Below are 14,925 nucleotides of genomic sequence, written 5' to 3' on the forward strand. Positions count from 1 at the left end.
CATCCTCCTCAGGTTTTCTACACCATTGTCCAGCTGGAATTGTCAACTATAAGATGGAACTAATTGGAAAATGATACTTTGAATCTAACCAATTACAAAACTTATGTATTATTTTGAAAGATTATTGAATGGTTGTTGATTTACACAAGACAATGTCTTTTTGAAATGTTATTAAACATATCAAAAACATACAGAGTAAGAGCAGAAGTAGGCAGTTGGGCCCTTTGAGCTGCTGCACTACTCATTAAGATCAAGCTCATGGCTGATCTGGTTGTGTTTTGAATGCCACATTCCCATCTCCTCCTTCTGACCCTTGATTCCGTCTGCCTGACCAGAATCTATGGACCTCTGTCATAAAAAAAATTCAGTGATTCCACCTCTGCCTTCTGAAGAAGAGTTCCAAAGTCGCACAACCCCCATCTCCAGTCCCTAAGTTTGAGTGTTCCTCCACCCCCATTCCACACTAAACTACAAGGTAAAGCATCATCTCCATGTCCACTTTGTCAAGATCATTAAGGATCTTATGTACTTCAATCAAGTGACCCCTCACTGTTCTAAACTCCAGTGTAAACAAACTCAGACTGTCCAAACTATCCTCCTAAGATCACCCACTCAGTCTGGGTATCAGCTTAGTAATCTTCCTCTCACCTGCCTCTAATACATTGCATCCTAAATTAGCATTGGGAAGATGGAAGCAAAATCATAAAAAATACTATTGCTCAGTTTAAAACAACAGATGCTGTCATTGTCACCTGTGCCACTAGACTGCTGGTTTGGATAGATTACAAAATGGTACCAAACCCTAAACTGCAATTTGAGTTTGTGCTGAAGGTCCTTCAATGGAGGTAACATTTAGGAGCTCTAAGTCAAAAACCCAAAGTACAACAAAAATTTCAACAGCCTCAACATATTTGCACAAATACAACTGGCAAAAAAACCTTATTGTTTCCACAAACTGCAGGTAAATTACTTCTAGTAGAGGAAAGTGAGATTGGAGAGTGGGAGGGATAGAATAAATTCAATTAATTTCAGGCAATGAGTTAGAGGTGGAAAGAGGAAAAAAAAGGACTTTTCACACCCCACTGTACATCTCAAATTTCTTCACAGCCAATTCAGCACTTGTTTTTGAAGTGCATAAAACAGCAGTACCAAAAGTGTGGTGCCGGAAAAGCACAGCCGGTCAGGCAGCATCCAAGGAGCAGGAGAGTCAATGTTTCGAGCGTAAGCTCTTCGTCCTGCAGCCAACCTGCACTCAGCCAATCTCTTACAAACAGCAATGTGCTGTTGACCAGATAATCTGTTTCATGTAATGTTGGTTTAGGGATAAATATTGGCTAGGTCACCAGTGTAACTACTCTGCCTTGCTCTTGGTCCATCTTGTGTAATGTGATCTTTCACATTCAGCCATGCAAATGATCAGGCCGCTGTTCGAACGTCTCATTTGAAAAGATGACATCTCCAATGGTTCCATGCTTCCTCAGTACAGCACTGGAGTGTCAGTCTTGAGTTTTGAACCCAAGCGCTGAATATGGGACTTGGACACAGAATCTTGGGTTTCACAGGGGAAGATGCTACCAGCTAAACCATGGTTGACTCACAATTTTCAAGCTCAAGCCTGAAGTGGAAGCTAATAGAGCTTACTGAATACAGGATTATTTTGACTGCAAAAGACAGTGAGTGGAGGACAGATGCCTAATGCAAATTAGATTTGTAAAATCTATCCCCAGATATTAACGAGAGTGCAGTCTCTGTGTATTATTGACAAAATTAAGCAATCATCTTGGTTCTGTCTGAGACCTGTAGTTTCACAATATGCAACCAAATAAATATACATAATTTCCAAAATTAAAATAATTTTTGCAACTCCTTTTACTATCTATTCTTACTGTTGTTCTTGCTACTTGTTATATAAAGACAAGACAGTCCTGTTCTCTCTATAAAGCAGTGTGCTGCGGTTGTGATTTCACCTTGGAGTGGAGAGGGAAGTGGCTGCCTCCACTTACTACCCTGCCTCTCGTCAACAATGTCAACTATTAGGATCCTTGCAGAAATTATAGAGGGCACAGGAAGGATCTCGTGATGTCTTTTATGGCACAGTGGTGCTAGTACCTGTACCTAATATTCCCAAACACTTTTTTTTCATAGTGTATGGAAAGATAAAAAAACTAAAGTCAGTTTGATTGGCTACCAGGGTCTGGAAAGTGCTGTAACATTATGGTGGTAAGTATGAGATGATTAGGTACATTTTGAATGATTAGATACACTTAAAGTCTGAAATATAAATCCAATCAATTTCCACTCATCTTCATCTACCAGAGGAAAACCTATCAATAAAACAGCACAAATTACTTTCTTTGCAAAAACTACTTTTCATCAGAGTTATCTGCCAGTCGCTATGAAAGACTAAAGGAATTTAAAAAACAGCATTATTTTCTCCAATTTTAAGATTTGAAGTAGTTGAATTTTGTCATTGATAGGCATCCTTCTTTATTTAAATACAGTCTGTTTGCAGAAAGACACTGAGTAGGTTTAAGGCATGAAAACAAATAACATTATGTGAAAAAGGCGATAAAACTGACTGAGAATTGCTACCAATCTCTATTTTGCACAGGAAACTTAATTATGTGTCTGTTTTGAATGCAGAAAGGATCACAGAGTTCTAATAATTCAAAATTAGAAAGTAGCTCCACTTAATTGCAATTCATATCTGGGTTCAATCAGTACATTCCTGTTGATGCACTGCATATCATGTAACATTCAGATTAATTTACCATGGAAATGATAAATCAAGGTGCTCCTGTTTTCAAGTATTCATTAAAATCTGACTTGAAAAGGTAATGTCATCATCAATACAGCTAGACTTGAAAGTGCAATTGCTTCATTGTAAATCCTTCCTTGATTACAGGTTCAAACATCAAGATTAAAAATCACTTTCTCCCATATAGTAAAATTACAGATACTTTGTATGGTGCAGTATGTGGAATGTGTCCATTGTAACACAGAGAGACAGTGTATTCAGTTTTTAAATTAGATCATGCCTGACATGTATCCTGATTTCATTTACCTGCCTTGGTTCCTGAAAACTTAATGCTCATGCCAAACAAGAATACCTATCAATCTCAGCTTTGTGAAGCGAGAGTCCCAGATTCCTACTGGCCATTGTATGCAGAGGTGTTTCTTGCATCACGTCTGAATGGCCAGTCTCCAATGGGAAGCTTATGTGCCTTCTCTCTTGGTGCCACTACCAGAGGTAAGGACGGATCTCCATATAGTACAAAATAATAGTTCTGAAAGGGTTAATATTGAAGTCAGCATTAGGTACTGCCCAATTTGATGATGGCATGTTATTCCGAGTGGAGAATCAAGTCCAGTTGGTGATCCCGTATGCTGGAAAACAGGGTTGGTGTCCATAATTGGCTCTAATGATGAGCTGGTCATGGTTGGTTCAGCAGACATACGATAGCCACCTAAATCCTTGAATGTGCTTTACAACTTCAATTAGATCGTGCCTTTAAATTCGATAATGAAATACACACCAGCCCAATCTATGTTTTTAGTCTATCTGGTCTAACATTTTAAGCTAGCATCATTCTACACTGCATGTCCTCCAATGTCAGTGCATCTTTCCACTGCAGTTTTGGTGTCGAGAACTGAATACAGTACAACAGATGCTGTCTAAACAGAGCTTTCATCCAAACATAGCATAACTTCCATGTCCAAGAATTCCAAGCCTGTTTGTTGGTATGTAGATCATGAATATTATATAAGATGAAAATAAGTGCTTTGAAACAAAATACTGACACAAGCATTTCAATTACAAAATAAAGATTTTCAAATACATAATTAGGTACACACTCCGTATAGGGAAGGGGGAGGAGACTGTTAAAATCTACAACAATTTGAATAGCTTCTTTTGTTTCATACAGAAGTTATAATGGCTAAGGAATACATTATTACCCATAGCCATTTGCTAGCTCACAATCTGTTGTTTGGGGGAGATGTGAAGTTTTGGTATGTGGAAGAAGTGTACGCTAGTTAGATCTTTTATTTATTCTTATGTTCCACACACTGGAGGAGCCATAACAGTAGTTGCCTGGATCAATTGGCATTATTGGTCAATATGATGCAATCAAATGGAAGCAGTAATGCTTCATCGATGTGCCCAGTCCTCTGAATGCTATCCCTTAGGAATTGATCACCACAAAGTAGGCAGAACAATAAGCATTTGACTAAGAGTCTTCAATGATCAAATTTTACTATTTTTAATAATTTTGCACTGTTGCCGGTCTTAATCCTAAAAGTTGGGAAGGGATATCACCAATTCCCAATTAAGGTAAGACTATTTTTATTTTCATTCAGCTTTTCCTTGTGTACAATCGTGAGCACTTGTTAATCTTAAAAGCTCCTGCTAAAGAGAAAAGGACTGAATTTTTTTTTATGATTATGCACCAATGACATTAAAAGGAACTAGGTGATTGTAGCTCTGTAAATTCTACACAGATTATCATGTACTTGCCTAGTTGAAATTATTGTGTTGAAATGCAATCAGAGCAACTGGTCTATAACAAAATTTGATATGGCACTTTAAGATCCAGGCACAAACCTGTACTGACTGAAATGAGGTCAGCCACATAGACCTCATAAAATATGAGTTGCCTGATTGGGACTATTGCTTATGTCCAGTCAGGAAGCCCTGACTGACATATAAACAGGAGTTGTGGGTTAAATTAAAAAAATTAAAAATAAAAAAAAGAGTTGTCTCTGGAAAAGGAGCACGCGGTCTCCACCAACACCCTGTTCAAGGAGTGCATTATTTCCCCCTCCAACTCTATTTTGATTTAGTCCCTGCCCTCCCCTTCACTGTTTGATCACACAGCATTGCCCTTTGATGTGAAGAGCACTGCTTGTCACTAGCCACTCGGGTGTTTTCCTATCTTCCTGGTGGTGGAAATTGAATAAAGATGCGTACACCTTGCGTCTCTCACTGTGTCTCACACATGCACACACACAACATGGTTGCTGGGGAAAAAATAAGCACGACTGCAGTTAGGTGGTAGTGTGGGGGGGAAAAAGCCCAGGAGATTTGGGTGCTGGGAAAAAAATAAGCCAAAAATAAATAATTAAGCGGTAGTGTGGGGGAAAAATAAAATAAAAAAAAATAAACAGGAGTGTCAGAGAGCTGGCTCGGAGGAGGCTGGACGAGAGAGAAAGTGTGTGTGTGTAAATAAAGGGTGACTTGGTGATGGGAATCCAGACTATGTGGAGTTACTTCAAAATCTAGCACATTATCTTATTCTAAGAACTCATTCTAATGTTACACATGTGCAAAAAAGTGGTTTTAAAGCATTCAAATGAGGTTTTTGAGGAAGTAACTAAGATTGATGAGGGCAGAGTGGTAGATGTTGTTTACTTGGAATTTAGTAAAGCCTTTGAAAGGGTTCCACATGGTAGATTAATTAGTAAAGTCAGATCACATAGAATTGAGGGAGATCTTGCCACTGGACACAAAACTGGCTTGACGGCAGGAGAGAGATTGGTGGTGGAATGTTGTTTTACAGATTGGAGATCTGTTAACGGCGGTGTTCCAGAGGGATTTGTGCGAGGTTCACGTTTGTTTGTCATGTATACAAATGATTTACAAGAGAATACAGAAGGCATGGTTAGTAAGTTTGTGGATGACACCAAGATTGGTGGAATGGTGGACAAGGTTGCAAAGGGCTCTTGATCAACTGGGTCAATGGACTGAGGAGTGGCAAATGGAGTTTAATTTGAATAAATACAAATAAATGAATTTTGGTAAAACAAACACAGGCCATACTTATACAATTAAAAGTAAGGCCCTGAGCAGTATTGTAGAACAGAGAGACCTAAGGGTTCAGGTACATAATTCTTTGAAGTTTGTATCACATGTAGACAGGGTGGTTAAGAAGGCATTTAACACACTTGCCTTCATTGCTCATACCTTTGAGTATAGGAGATGGAATATTACGGTGAGGTGGTGAGGCTCTTCTAGAGTACTGTTTCCAATTCTGGTCACCCTGCTTTAGGAAGGATACTATTAAACTGGAGAAGGTTCAGAAACGGTTTACCAGAATGTCGCTGGGAATGAAGGATTTGAGTTATAAGGAGAGGTGGATAGATTGGGACTTTCTTTTAAATGGAGCATAAGAGGTTGAGAGGTGTATAAAATCATATGTATAGATAAGGTGAATAGAAAGTTTTTTTCCCTAGGATGGAGGATTTCAAGGCTAAGGTGAGAGGAATAAGATTTTAAAAAGATATGAGGAACTTTTTTTTTTACACAGACAGTGTAAATTGTGTACGGAATGAACTTTCAGAGGAAGTGGTAGATGCAGGTACAGGTAGACAGGGACATTTAAAAGACATTTGGATAAGTACATGAATAAGAAGTGTTTGGAGGACGTGAGCCAAGCACAGGCAGGTGGGAGTAGTTTAGTTTGAGATTACAGTGAGCATGGAGTGGTTGGACCAAGGGGTCTGTTTCTGTGCTGTAGGCCTCTATCACTGTTTGTGCTGGTAAGGATCCATACTGGAATGTAGGAGAGAACAGCATGGCGACATTGTCTATGCAGACACTTCTGCATTTGAGTTGCTGGGAAGCATGTCCCCGTTGAATACGTTTTCAGAAGCTAACAACATCCTGTCAGTGCCGGGCTCTTCTTTCTCTTGCCTCTTGCGAATTCGGTTGTGGATTATAGGGATAAAGAACAAGACTGATCCCCCAATAATCGGCGGAATTCCAGCTAAGTAAAAGGCCATTCGATAGTTATGAAAGTGATCATAGAGAATTCCTGCATGGAGTAAAAAGACCAGAAGTTAGGTGTATTAGTATTAAACTCCCACTATCAAAGCTGCAGCTTAAATTTAATATGCCATTACTTGACCTGGAAATACATAACTTTGACAATACTTTAGTCAAGCAATTTCTTTAATGCTTGAGCGGAAGGAACTTGTAGAGATCTAAATTAATATTAATATGAATTTCCCATTTCTCTCCATAGTGCTGAATTGGATGTAAACAGACTGACTGATTTTCAATTTAATGCAAACTTCAGAAAATGCATCTGTCGAGCTATAAAGATTTTCCAAAAAGCATGATCATATTCATGCAAGACAAACACCTTTTTCCATGGACTAATTTGGTCAATAATCTCAGCTCAATCTAAAATGACTTGAAACAGTCTAACCACACATTGTTTATAATAGTATACATTATAATCCCATGTAAAAGGTGAAACAGCCTCAAAGGAAACATAAGTCTTCTGGAAATAGAGTTTTGGGGAGTGGCTCATGTGATTCACCTAGTAAGCCCCACCAGGGAAGTTCCCAGACCATATTCTGGGTTCCCACTGCTTACAGTTACATGAGTATTAAAACTATACAGCACTGGGAACTCCCTCCTGCAATTTAGGTTGTTTTTGCCCATAAGATGAATTCTAAATTAAACTAAAGGACTTTGCATGGAGGCTAGTTCTTTCAACAAACACAAGGAGGATGCATGGGACATTCTGTCCATTCCTCCACAGGTCCAACATTAGTTAGTAAATGTTCAGGCAGGGTTGGAATTTTAAGTGCATCATACACTGAAATGTTCAGTCTGCCTGGACTCATACACAAAGTACAACACCTCGTCTATCGAGTAGGTCCCAGTGTTCGTTTCCACAAAACCATTCCCATCGCCTTTGCTGTTCCTCCATTTTAACTAACTGTGTAATTTTCAAGAAGAATCTGGAGGTTTGAGTGGGAGTTCTGTTTTCCATAGCACACTGGAACAGAGTCTGACCACCACTCCAGCTTGGAGTGTGTGTATATTTATAACATCTCTGGACATTCAATTAGAAATTCTTGGCAGTGGTGAAGAATGGACAATAGGAAATTGGCAATTTGTTTAATTGTTAAAATAATCTCCTGAAGCAATTCATTTGCTGAAGTGACAAGATTATACACAGAATTATTTTAAATCACCCTATTCAGACACAGCTCCAGGGCAAGTGGGACTTGGACCCAAATTTCCTGGCCTGGACGTTGACATCCTACTGCTGTGCCATAAAAGCTCCTGAAAGCATTTTTTATATAAAACTGGAACTTTACAGCGAGACCTCTGGAATAGAACGGACCTTGAACACAACCCTTCCAGTCCTGAGGTAGGAACACTTCTACTCCACAACAGTACCCTCCTTTCCCATTCAAACTTTAGTATTTCAGCTGAGAGAGGTTGACAAGCAGTTATTGATAAAGTGCTCATAGTGAATCTCATGATAATGGCTCCACAAAGGTAAGGGAGGAGAAGGATTTCTCCACTTAAAGGCAATTTGTACAGTTCTGTTTTAACAATACTGATGAATAATTATTTTTTCCATTGCAAAGCCTGTTTGCTAATTACCATTCTGGTTTAGCAAGACTTGTACCTCATTTCTTTAGTTAAGTCAGGTATAAGTCGGTCTTAAATGATGAAACTCTGACAGTTTAGGTTCAGCCGTCATTATCTGTTTATTTCCAACCATGCAACAGAATGACATTGGATCCACTTTCTGCCAGCCTCATTTCTACTGATTTTACTGTGCACTTTGGAAGGGATCCAACTCCAGTGTACCCAACCAGTGCCCCAGATTCTGCCCCTCTCTGAAAATGCTTCACTTTTGTCACAACCATGGAATTTCCAGCCCCAGAAAGCTGAACCATCGTTAATCTGATTCAAGGAAGACAGTTCCTTACGAAGTTGTAAAATAAAACAAAGAACTGTGGATGATGGAAATCTGGAATAAAACAGAAATAGCTGGAGAAATTTAGCAGGTCTGGCAGTATCTGCGGAAAGATTAGTTATGAAGGGGGGTCACTGGACCAGAAAAGTTAACTCTGCTTTCTCTCCACAGATTCTCCAGCAATGTATGCCTTGGTTCCTTACAGATTTGTCTATATCAGTATTCAACTGTAAATTAAGTTGCAATTTAAAAATAATCCAGTTGCAGAACTTTGAAATATAATTGTTTCAATCATTCTTTAAATAAAATGCAATTGGCACTTAACATAAATCAAAAGTTTATAAAAATCATTTAACATATATTTTGGTTACATGGATCTCTGAGCATCTGGCTGCTTACAGGGTTCAGGGTTTACTTGTGTTTTTCTTGGAGCAGGTTCACTTTTGGTTGCAAGGCTGGAGTGTTGTGTGAAAGGGTCTTCCTCACCATGCCTCTCCATAATTTCAATTATTCTTAAATTTAGTAAGCTTTTCAATAGCAAATAGAATGTGTGTTTGAGCAATTTGCACTGATCTCTGTTTGTTGTAAAATTATAAACATGTTCTTTCCCTACATTTTTACAATGAATATCAAATGCATAACATCTCCCCTGCCAGAATACCTTTAGTTAAAGATTTACCAACTGATTTGTGAATTAATAACTGTGTGAACAAATGGGGAATAGTGCCCTGGAATCTGCGCTAATAAGATGAAGGATCCCACCTCAAATTTAACCAAAGTTTTCCTTTTCAGAAGGTGAGTGGCACTTTCTGATTCTATTTAAGATGTAATCTGATTTAATGATTAATAATGTGAACAAGCAATGTGCAAAACACTCAAGTGGTTTCAAATCTTGCTCTGGTCCTTTGCCACTGATTTGTATCAATTGTGGAATAGGTTGCTTTTCAACCAGAATCTGGGAATTCTATCACATATGCCTGGGAATTACTGGATTAAATAAACAATATCCAAAGATATTATTTAAAGTTTTAAAAAAATGTGGATTAAGAACTTCAAACATATACTAGTAAATTTAACATACTGTTTTTCTAATCCATGATCTCAATTTCCCATGATTTTTAATCTCTATCCAGTAATAAACATTAAACAAATGTCATTCGTATTTGTCACTAACCTGCAATGGGTGGTCCTGCAGTCATGGGAATGGCCATAAGTCCCAGAAGGAAGCCAATGGCTTGTGATGCATCTTGAGGTCCAACAAGCTCAAAGGCAATAGGTGCCATAATGGTGATGAAACAGCCATCACAGAATCCCAGGAAAATACAGACAATAAGTACATGTTCAAAACCTTTGCACAGTGGTATCATCATGGACATAATCCCCAATATCCAAAAGGATGCCACCTAAAAGTTGGAACACAATAGCATTAATCTCCTGGCTGAGAAAGCAAATAGTGTACTGCGGGTGGATTCAAGTTTGTAAGGCAAGAGAGTGGGTTAACTAATGGGCCTATTTTTGGAAGACCCAGGGAGGGCAAAAGAGAGAAAATAAGGAACATGGAGAAGGAAGTGAGGGAAGGTTTGAGTGTTGAGAATGAATAGAGAAAGACTCACCTTCCAATGGGCAAGAAAGAGGTCAGTGCAGGGTTAACCTGTATATATGTAAATACACTGAGTATCGTGTACAAAATTAGGGAACTGGAAGCAGAAATTGCTCTGGGAGAATGTGACATAGTAGCGTTGATAGAAACATGGCTGAAGCCAGAGCAGGACCAGATACTTAACATGCTGAAAATGTGTTGCTGGAAAAGTGCAGCAGGTCAGGCAGCATCCAAGGAGCAGGAGAATCGACGTTTCGGGCATGAGCCCTTCTTCAGGAAGGGCTGCGCTTTTCCAGCAACACAATTTCAGCTCTTATCTTCAGCATCTGCAGTCCTCACTTTCTCCTAGATACTTAACATGCCAGGCTATAAGGCTTTTAATAAAAACAGGGTGGGTAAAAAGGGAGGAGGTTTAGCATTCTTGGTTAAGGGTAATTTCATTGTCCTGGAACGAGATGCAGTTCCTGAATTAGAATCTTTAAAGTTAAAAGTGGAGAAACAGGAAGGGTGTGGTGACCTTGTCGCATATTTATTACAGACCTCCAAATACTGGGGAGGAAGTAGAAAATTCTATTTAGAGAAACCTATGCCCTCTAGTTTTGGAAAACCCCACCCTGGGGAAAAGTCCTTATCCATTTACCCTATCCATGCCCGACATGGTTTTATAAACCTCTATAAGCTCACCACTCAGCCTCCAAAGCTTCAAGGAAAATAGCCCCATCTCTAGGTAGATTATGGAAATCTGCAGGAGAAGTAGGGTTGTGATAATTGGGGTGATTTCAATTACACTTGGGTAGACTGGGAAAAAGGTAAAGTGCAGGGCACATAAGGGGAGAAATTCCTGCAATGTGTGCAGGAGAACTTTCTGGATCCTACCAGGGAAGGAGTTATGCTCAATTTGGTCTCAGAAAACAAGGCAGGCCGAGTGGAGAACGTCAAAGTGGGAAGTATTTGGGAAATAGCAATCGTAACATAATAAGATTTCATATTGAATTAGAAAAGGAGAGAAAAGAAATCAGTCAATGATTAAGATGTCAGACTGGAAAAGGGCAGATTTTTAGAAGCCCAGAAGTTGAACTGGAGCAGGTTGATAGGAAACATATTTTGGTGAAAAATGGGTGAATATCAAAAGAGAGATAAATGCATGCATACACATGAGAAATAAATACAAATTATCCAAAGCTGAAGTGCCCTGGATGACTCAGGATATCATAAGAAAATAAGGAAGAGAAAGGAGGTATATGACGCCCACTGGAATAATAATACAATAGAAATCAGGAAGAGTATCTCAAATACAGGAGACAGGCTAAGGCTGGAGTAAGGAAGGTTAAGAGGAAGCATGAGGAAAGGATGTAGGCTGCACTAAAACAAACAGTAAGATTCTTCAAGCATATTATCAGTAAAACATTAATGAAGGATAGAGAGAGGCCCATAAGGAACAAGCAGGGTTACGGTGTTAATTGAAGCAAAGGGTAGGGCAGAAGTACTAAATGAGTACTTTGCTTCTCAGAACAAAGGACAAATAACAGTGCAGCACAAGGACAGGCCCTTTGGCCCACCAAGCTTGCACTGGCACATGATGCTTTTCTAAACTACAAACCTTTTGCCTCTGTGCTATCCATATCCCTCTAATCCCTGCCTATTCATATCCCTGTTAAGATGTCTCTTAAATGTTGCTATTGTATCTGCCTCCACCACCTACTCTGACAATGCATTCCAGTCACTCTATATTAAAAAAAACTTGCCTCTTACATCTCCTTTAAACTTTCCCTCTTTTATCTTAAACCTATGTGCCTTAGTAACTAACATTTCTACCCTGGGAAAAAGTCTCTATCCATACTATCCATGCCCATCATAATTTTGTTAACTTCTATCTGCTCAGCCTCTGATGCTCAAATGAAAACAAACCAAGTTTGGCCAATCTCTCCTCACAGCTAATACCCTCCAAACCAGGTAACATCCTGGTAAACCGTTTCTGCACCGTCTCCAAAGCCTCCACATGCTTCTGCAGGTGTGACAACTGGAACTCTACACAATATTCCAAATGTGGCTCAACTAAAGTTCTCTGCAGCTGCAACATGACTTGCCAATGTTTATACTCTATGCCTGACCAATGAAAGCAAACATGCCATATGCCTTCCTGACCACCTTATCCACTTGTGTTGCCACTTTCAAGGAACTGTGGATCTGTACACCTACATTTTTCCACATGCTATCCCTAAATCTTCTCCGATAATTTCCCTACCACTGATGTATTGATGGTACTTAGGGTTCTGCCTTTATTATATAGTTCCTTCCTGCATTAGACTTTCCAAAAGGCATCTCTTCTCATTTGTCTGCATTATATTCTATATGCCATTTTTCCATCAAAATTTCCAGACTATCAATATCCTGCTGTATCCTCTGGAATCCTCCTCACAATCTACAACTTCCCCAATCTTTGTGTTGTTCACAAATTTACTAAGTAGATCACCTACATTCTCTTCCAAATCATTAATATCTATTACAAACAACAAGAGTCCCAGTACTGATCCCTGTAGAACACCACTGGTCACAGATCTTCAGTCAGAAAAACACTCTTCCATCACAACGTTCTGTCTTCTAATACTAAGCCAGTTCTTTATCCATCTTACCAGCTCACCACGGATCAAATGTGACTTCACCTTCTGTATCAGCTTGCCATGAGGGACCTTGTCACAGGCCTTGCTAAAGTCTATATAGACAACATCCAACCCCTGCCCTCATCTATCACTTCCTCAAAAAACTCAACTTTTGTGAGCCACAACCTCCCTGCACAAAGCTAAGTGGCCTTACAATAAGTTCACATTTTTCCACACGCTGTCCTTAAATATTCTCCAATAATTTCCCTATCACTGATGTAAGGCTCACGGGCCTGTAGTTTTCCTGATTATCCGTATTACCTTTCTTAAACAAAGAACAACACCAGCTATTCTCCAGTCCTCTAGGACCTCCCATTTGACGAAAGAGAATACAAAGATTCCATACAATGCCCCAGCAATTTCCTCCCTTGCCTCCCCCATTATTCTAGGATACTTCCCATCAGGTCCTGGGTATCTACATTAATGTTTTTCAAAATACCCAACACCCTTCCTTTTCTTTATTGAACATAGCCCTCTCTAGACTCACCATCCACCATGTCCTTCTCCTGTGTGAATTCTGATACAATTCTAGCTCCACGCATAAATTCCCTCCTTTATCCTTGAGGGGACCTACCCTTGTCCTGGTTATCCTCGCTCCTTATGATCGGATAAAATGTCTTGGGATTTTCCTTAATCCTGTCTGCCAAGGAAGTCCCCTCTCAGCCCTAACTCCTTGTTTAAGTTCTTCCCTTCATTAAGTTCTATTTTATTTATATTCTTTGGGGGTTCTGTCTGACTTCAACTTCCTAAACTTCATGTATGCCTTTTTCTTTTTGACTAAGCTCACAATTTCTCTTGTCATCCAAGATTCCCTAATCTTGTCATCCTTCGCCTTTGTTTTGACTGGAATATGCCACACCTGAGTTCTAGTCAACTGGCCTTTAAATGATTCCCACATGCCAGATGTGGACTTATCCTCAAACTGCCACCCCCTCCACCCCTCCCTCTCCTCACTTTCTATATTGGGTAAAAACAATGACTGCAGACGCTGGAAACCAGATTCTGGATTAGTGGTGCTGGAAGAGCACAGCAGTTCAGGCAGCATCCAAGGAGCTTCAAAATCGACGTTTCGGGCAAAAGCCCTTCCTGATGAAGTGCCTACCTAATATTGTGATAGTTTGCCTTCCCTCAGTTTAGTATTTTCACCCAAGGACTGCTCTTATCCTTATCTGTCAGCGACTTAAAATTTATAGACTTATAGTCACTGTTTCCAAAATGCTCCTGTACTGAAACTTTGATCACCTGACCAGGCTCATTCCCCCAATATCTGGTCTAGTATGGCCCCTTCCCTGGTTGGGCTATATACATACGTTTCAAGAAACTCTTTAGATGCACCTAATAAATCCCACCCCCATCCCTGGCACGAAGGTGGTCTCAGTCAACACAGAGGAAGTTAAAATCTCCTACCACAACAATCCCGTTGTTTTCACATTTTTCCATATATGGCCTCACTGGATAAGCCTTTCAAGGTGTACAGCTGTGACATTCTCCCTAATCAGTATACTATTTCCTCCACCTTTCACAAATCTCTATATTTCACCTGAAACATGTAAATCACACAATGTTAAACTGCCAGTTTTGACCCTCTCTCTACAGCATCTCTGTAAAAGCTCTGTACTCCTCACATGAAAACAAATACACTTCAGCTGACCAGTCCTGCTGTGTTCAATAATCTCTCTGTGTCTCTTCTTCCTCTTCGCCCCTTACTGGCCTTAATCTCTAACTCCTCCTTGGTCATCTCACTTGCTGATCTGTCTTTTGTCTTTACCATACTATTCCCTGAAGCAACATTCAGCCACCAGACTCACCACACTGGCTTTAAAGCTCTAACATTGATTTAGATTCCGGAAGGAGTTTGTGTTAAATCAATAACTGAATCTAGTCTTGCTTGAATGAGTCTAATGATTGGCTGTTAAATTGTTTTTAAAATCACTAAACCATT

General features: G+C 39.5%; 1 protein-coding gene across 1 annotated transcript in view; it reads right to left on the reverse strand.

Moving 5' to 3' along the window:
• Positions 1 to 6,425: 6,425 nt before the first annotated feature.
• slc16a2 (solute carrier family 16 member 2) overlaps positions 6,426 to 14,925 on the reverse strand; it is an 89,462-nt gene continuing 80,962 nt past the window's right edge. The window contains exons 5-6 of the mRNA XM_043705006.1: positions 9,898 to 10,126; positions 6,426 to 6,812 (exon numbers count right to left, since the gene is read on the reverse strand). Of these exons, the coding sequence (XP_043560941.1) occupies positions 6,586 to 6,812; positions 9,898 to 10,126 (456 nt within the window). The 3' untranslated portion in view covers positions 6,426 to 6,585. The remainder of the gene's footprint in view (positions 6,813 to 9,897; positions 10,127 to 14,925) is intronic.

This window comes from Chiloscyllium plagiosum, chromosome 15 (assembly GCF_004010195.1).
Source record: "Chiloscyllium plagiosum isolate BGI_BamShark_2017 chromosome 15, ASM401019v2, whole genome shotgun sequence".
In the NCBI taxonomy this organism is placed as follows: Eukaryota; Metazoa; Chordata; class Chondrichthyes; order Orectolobiformes; family Hemiscylliidae; genus Chiloscyllium; species Chiloscyllium plagiosum.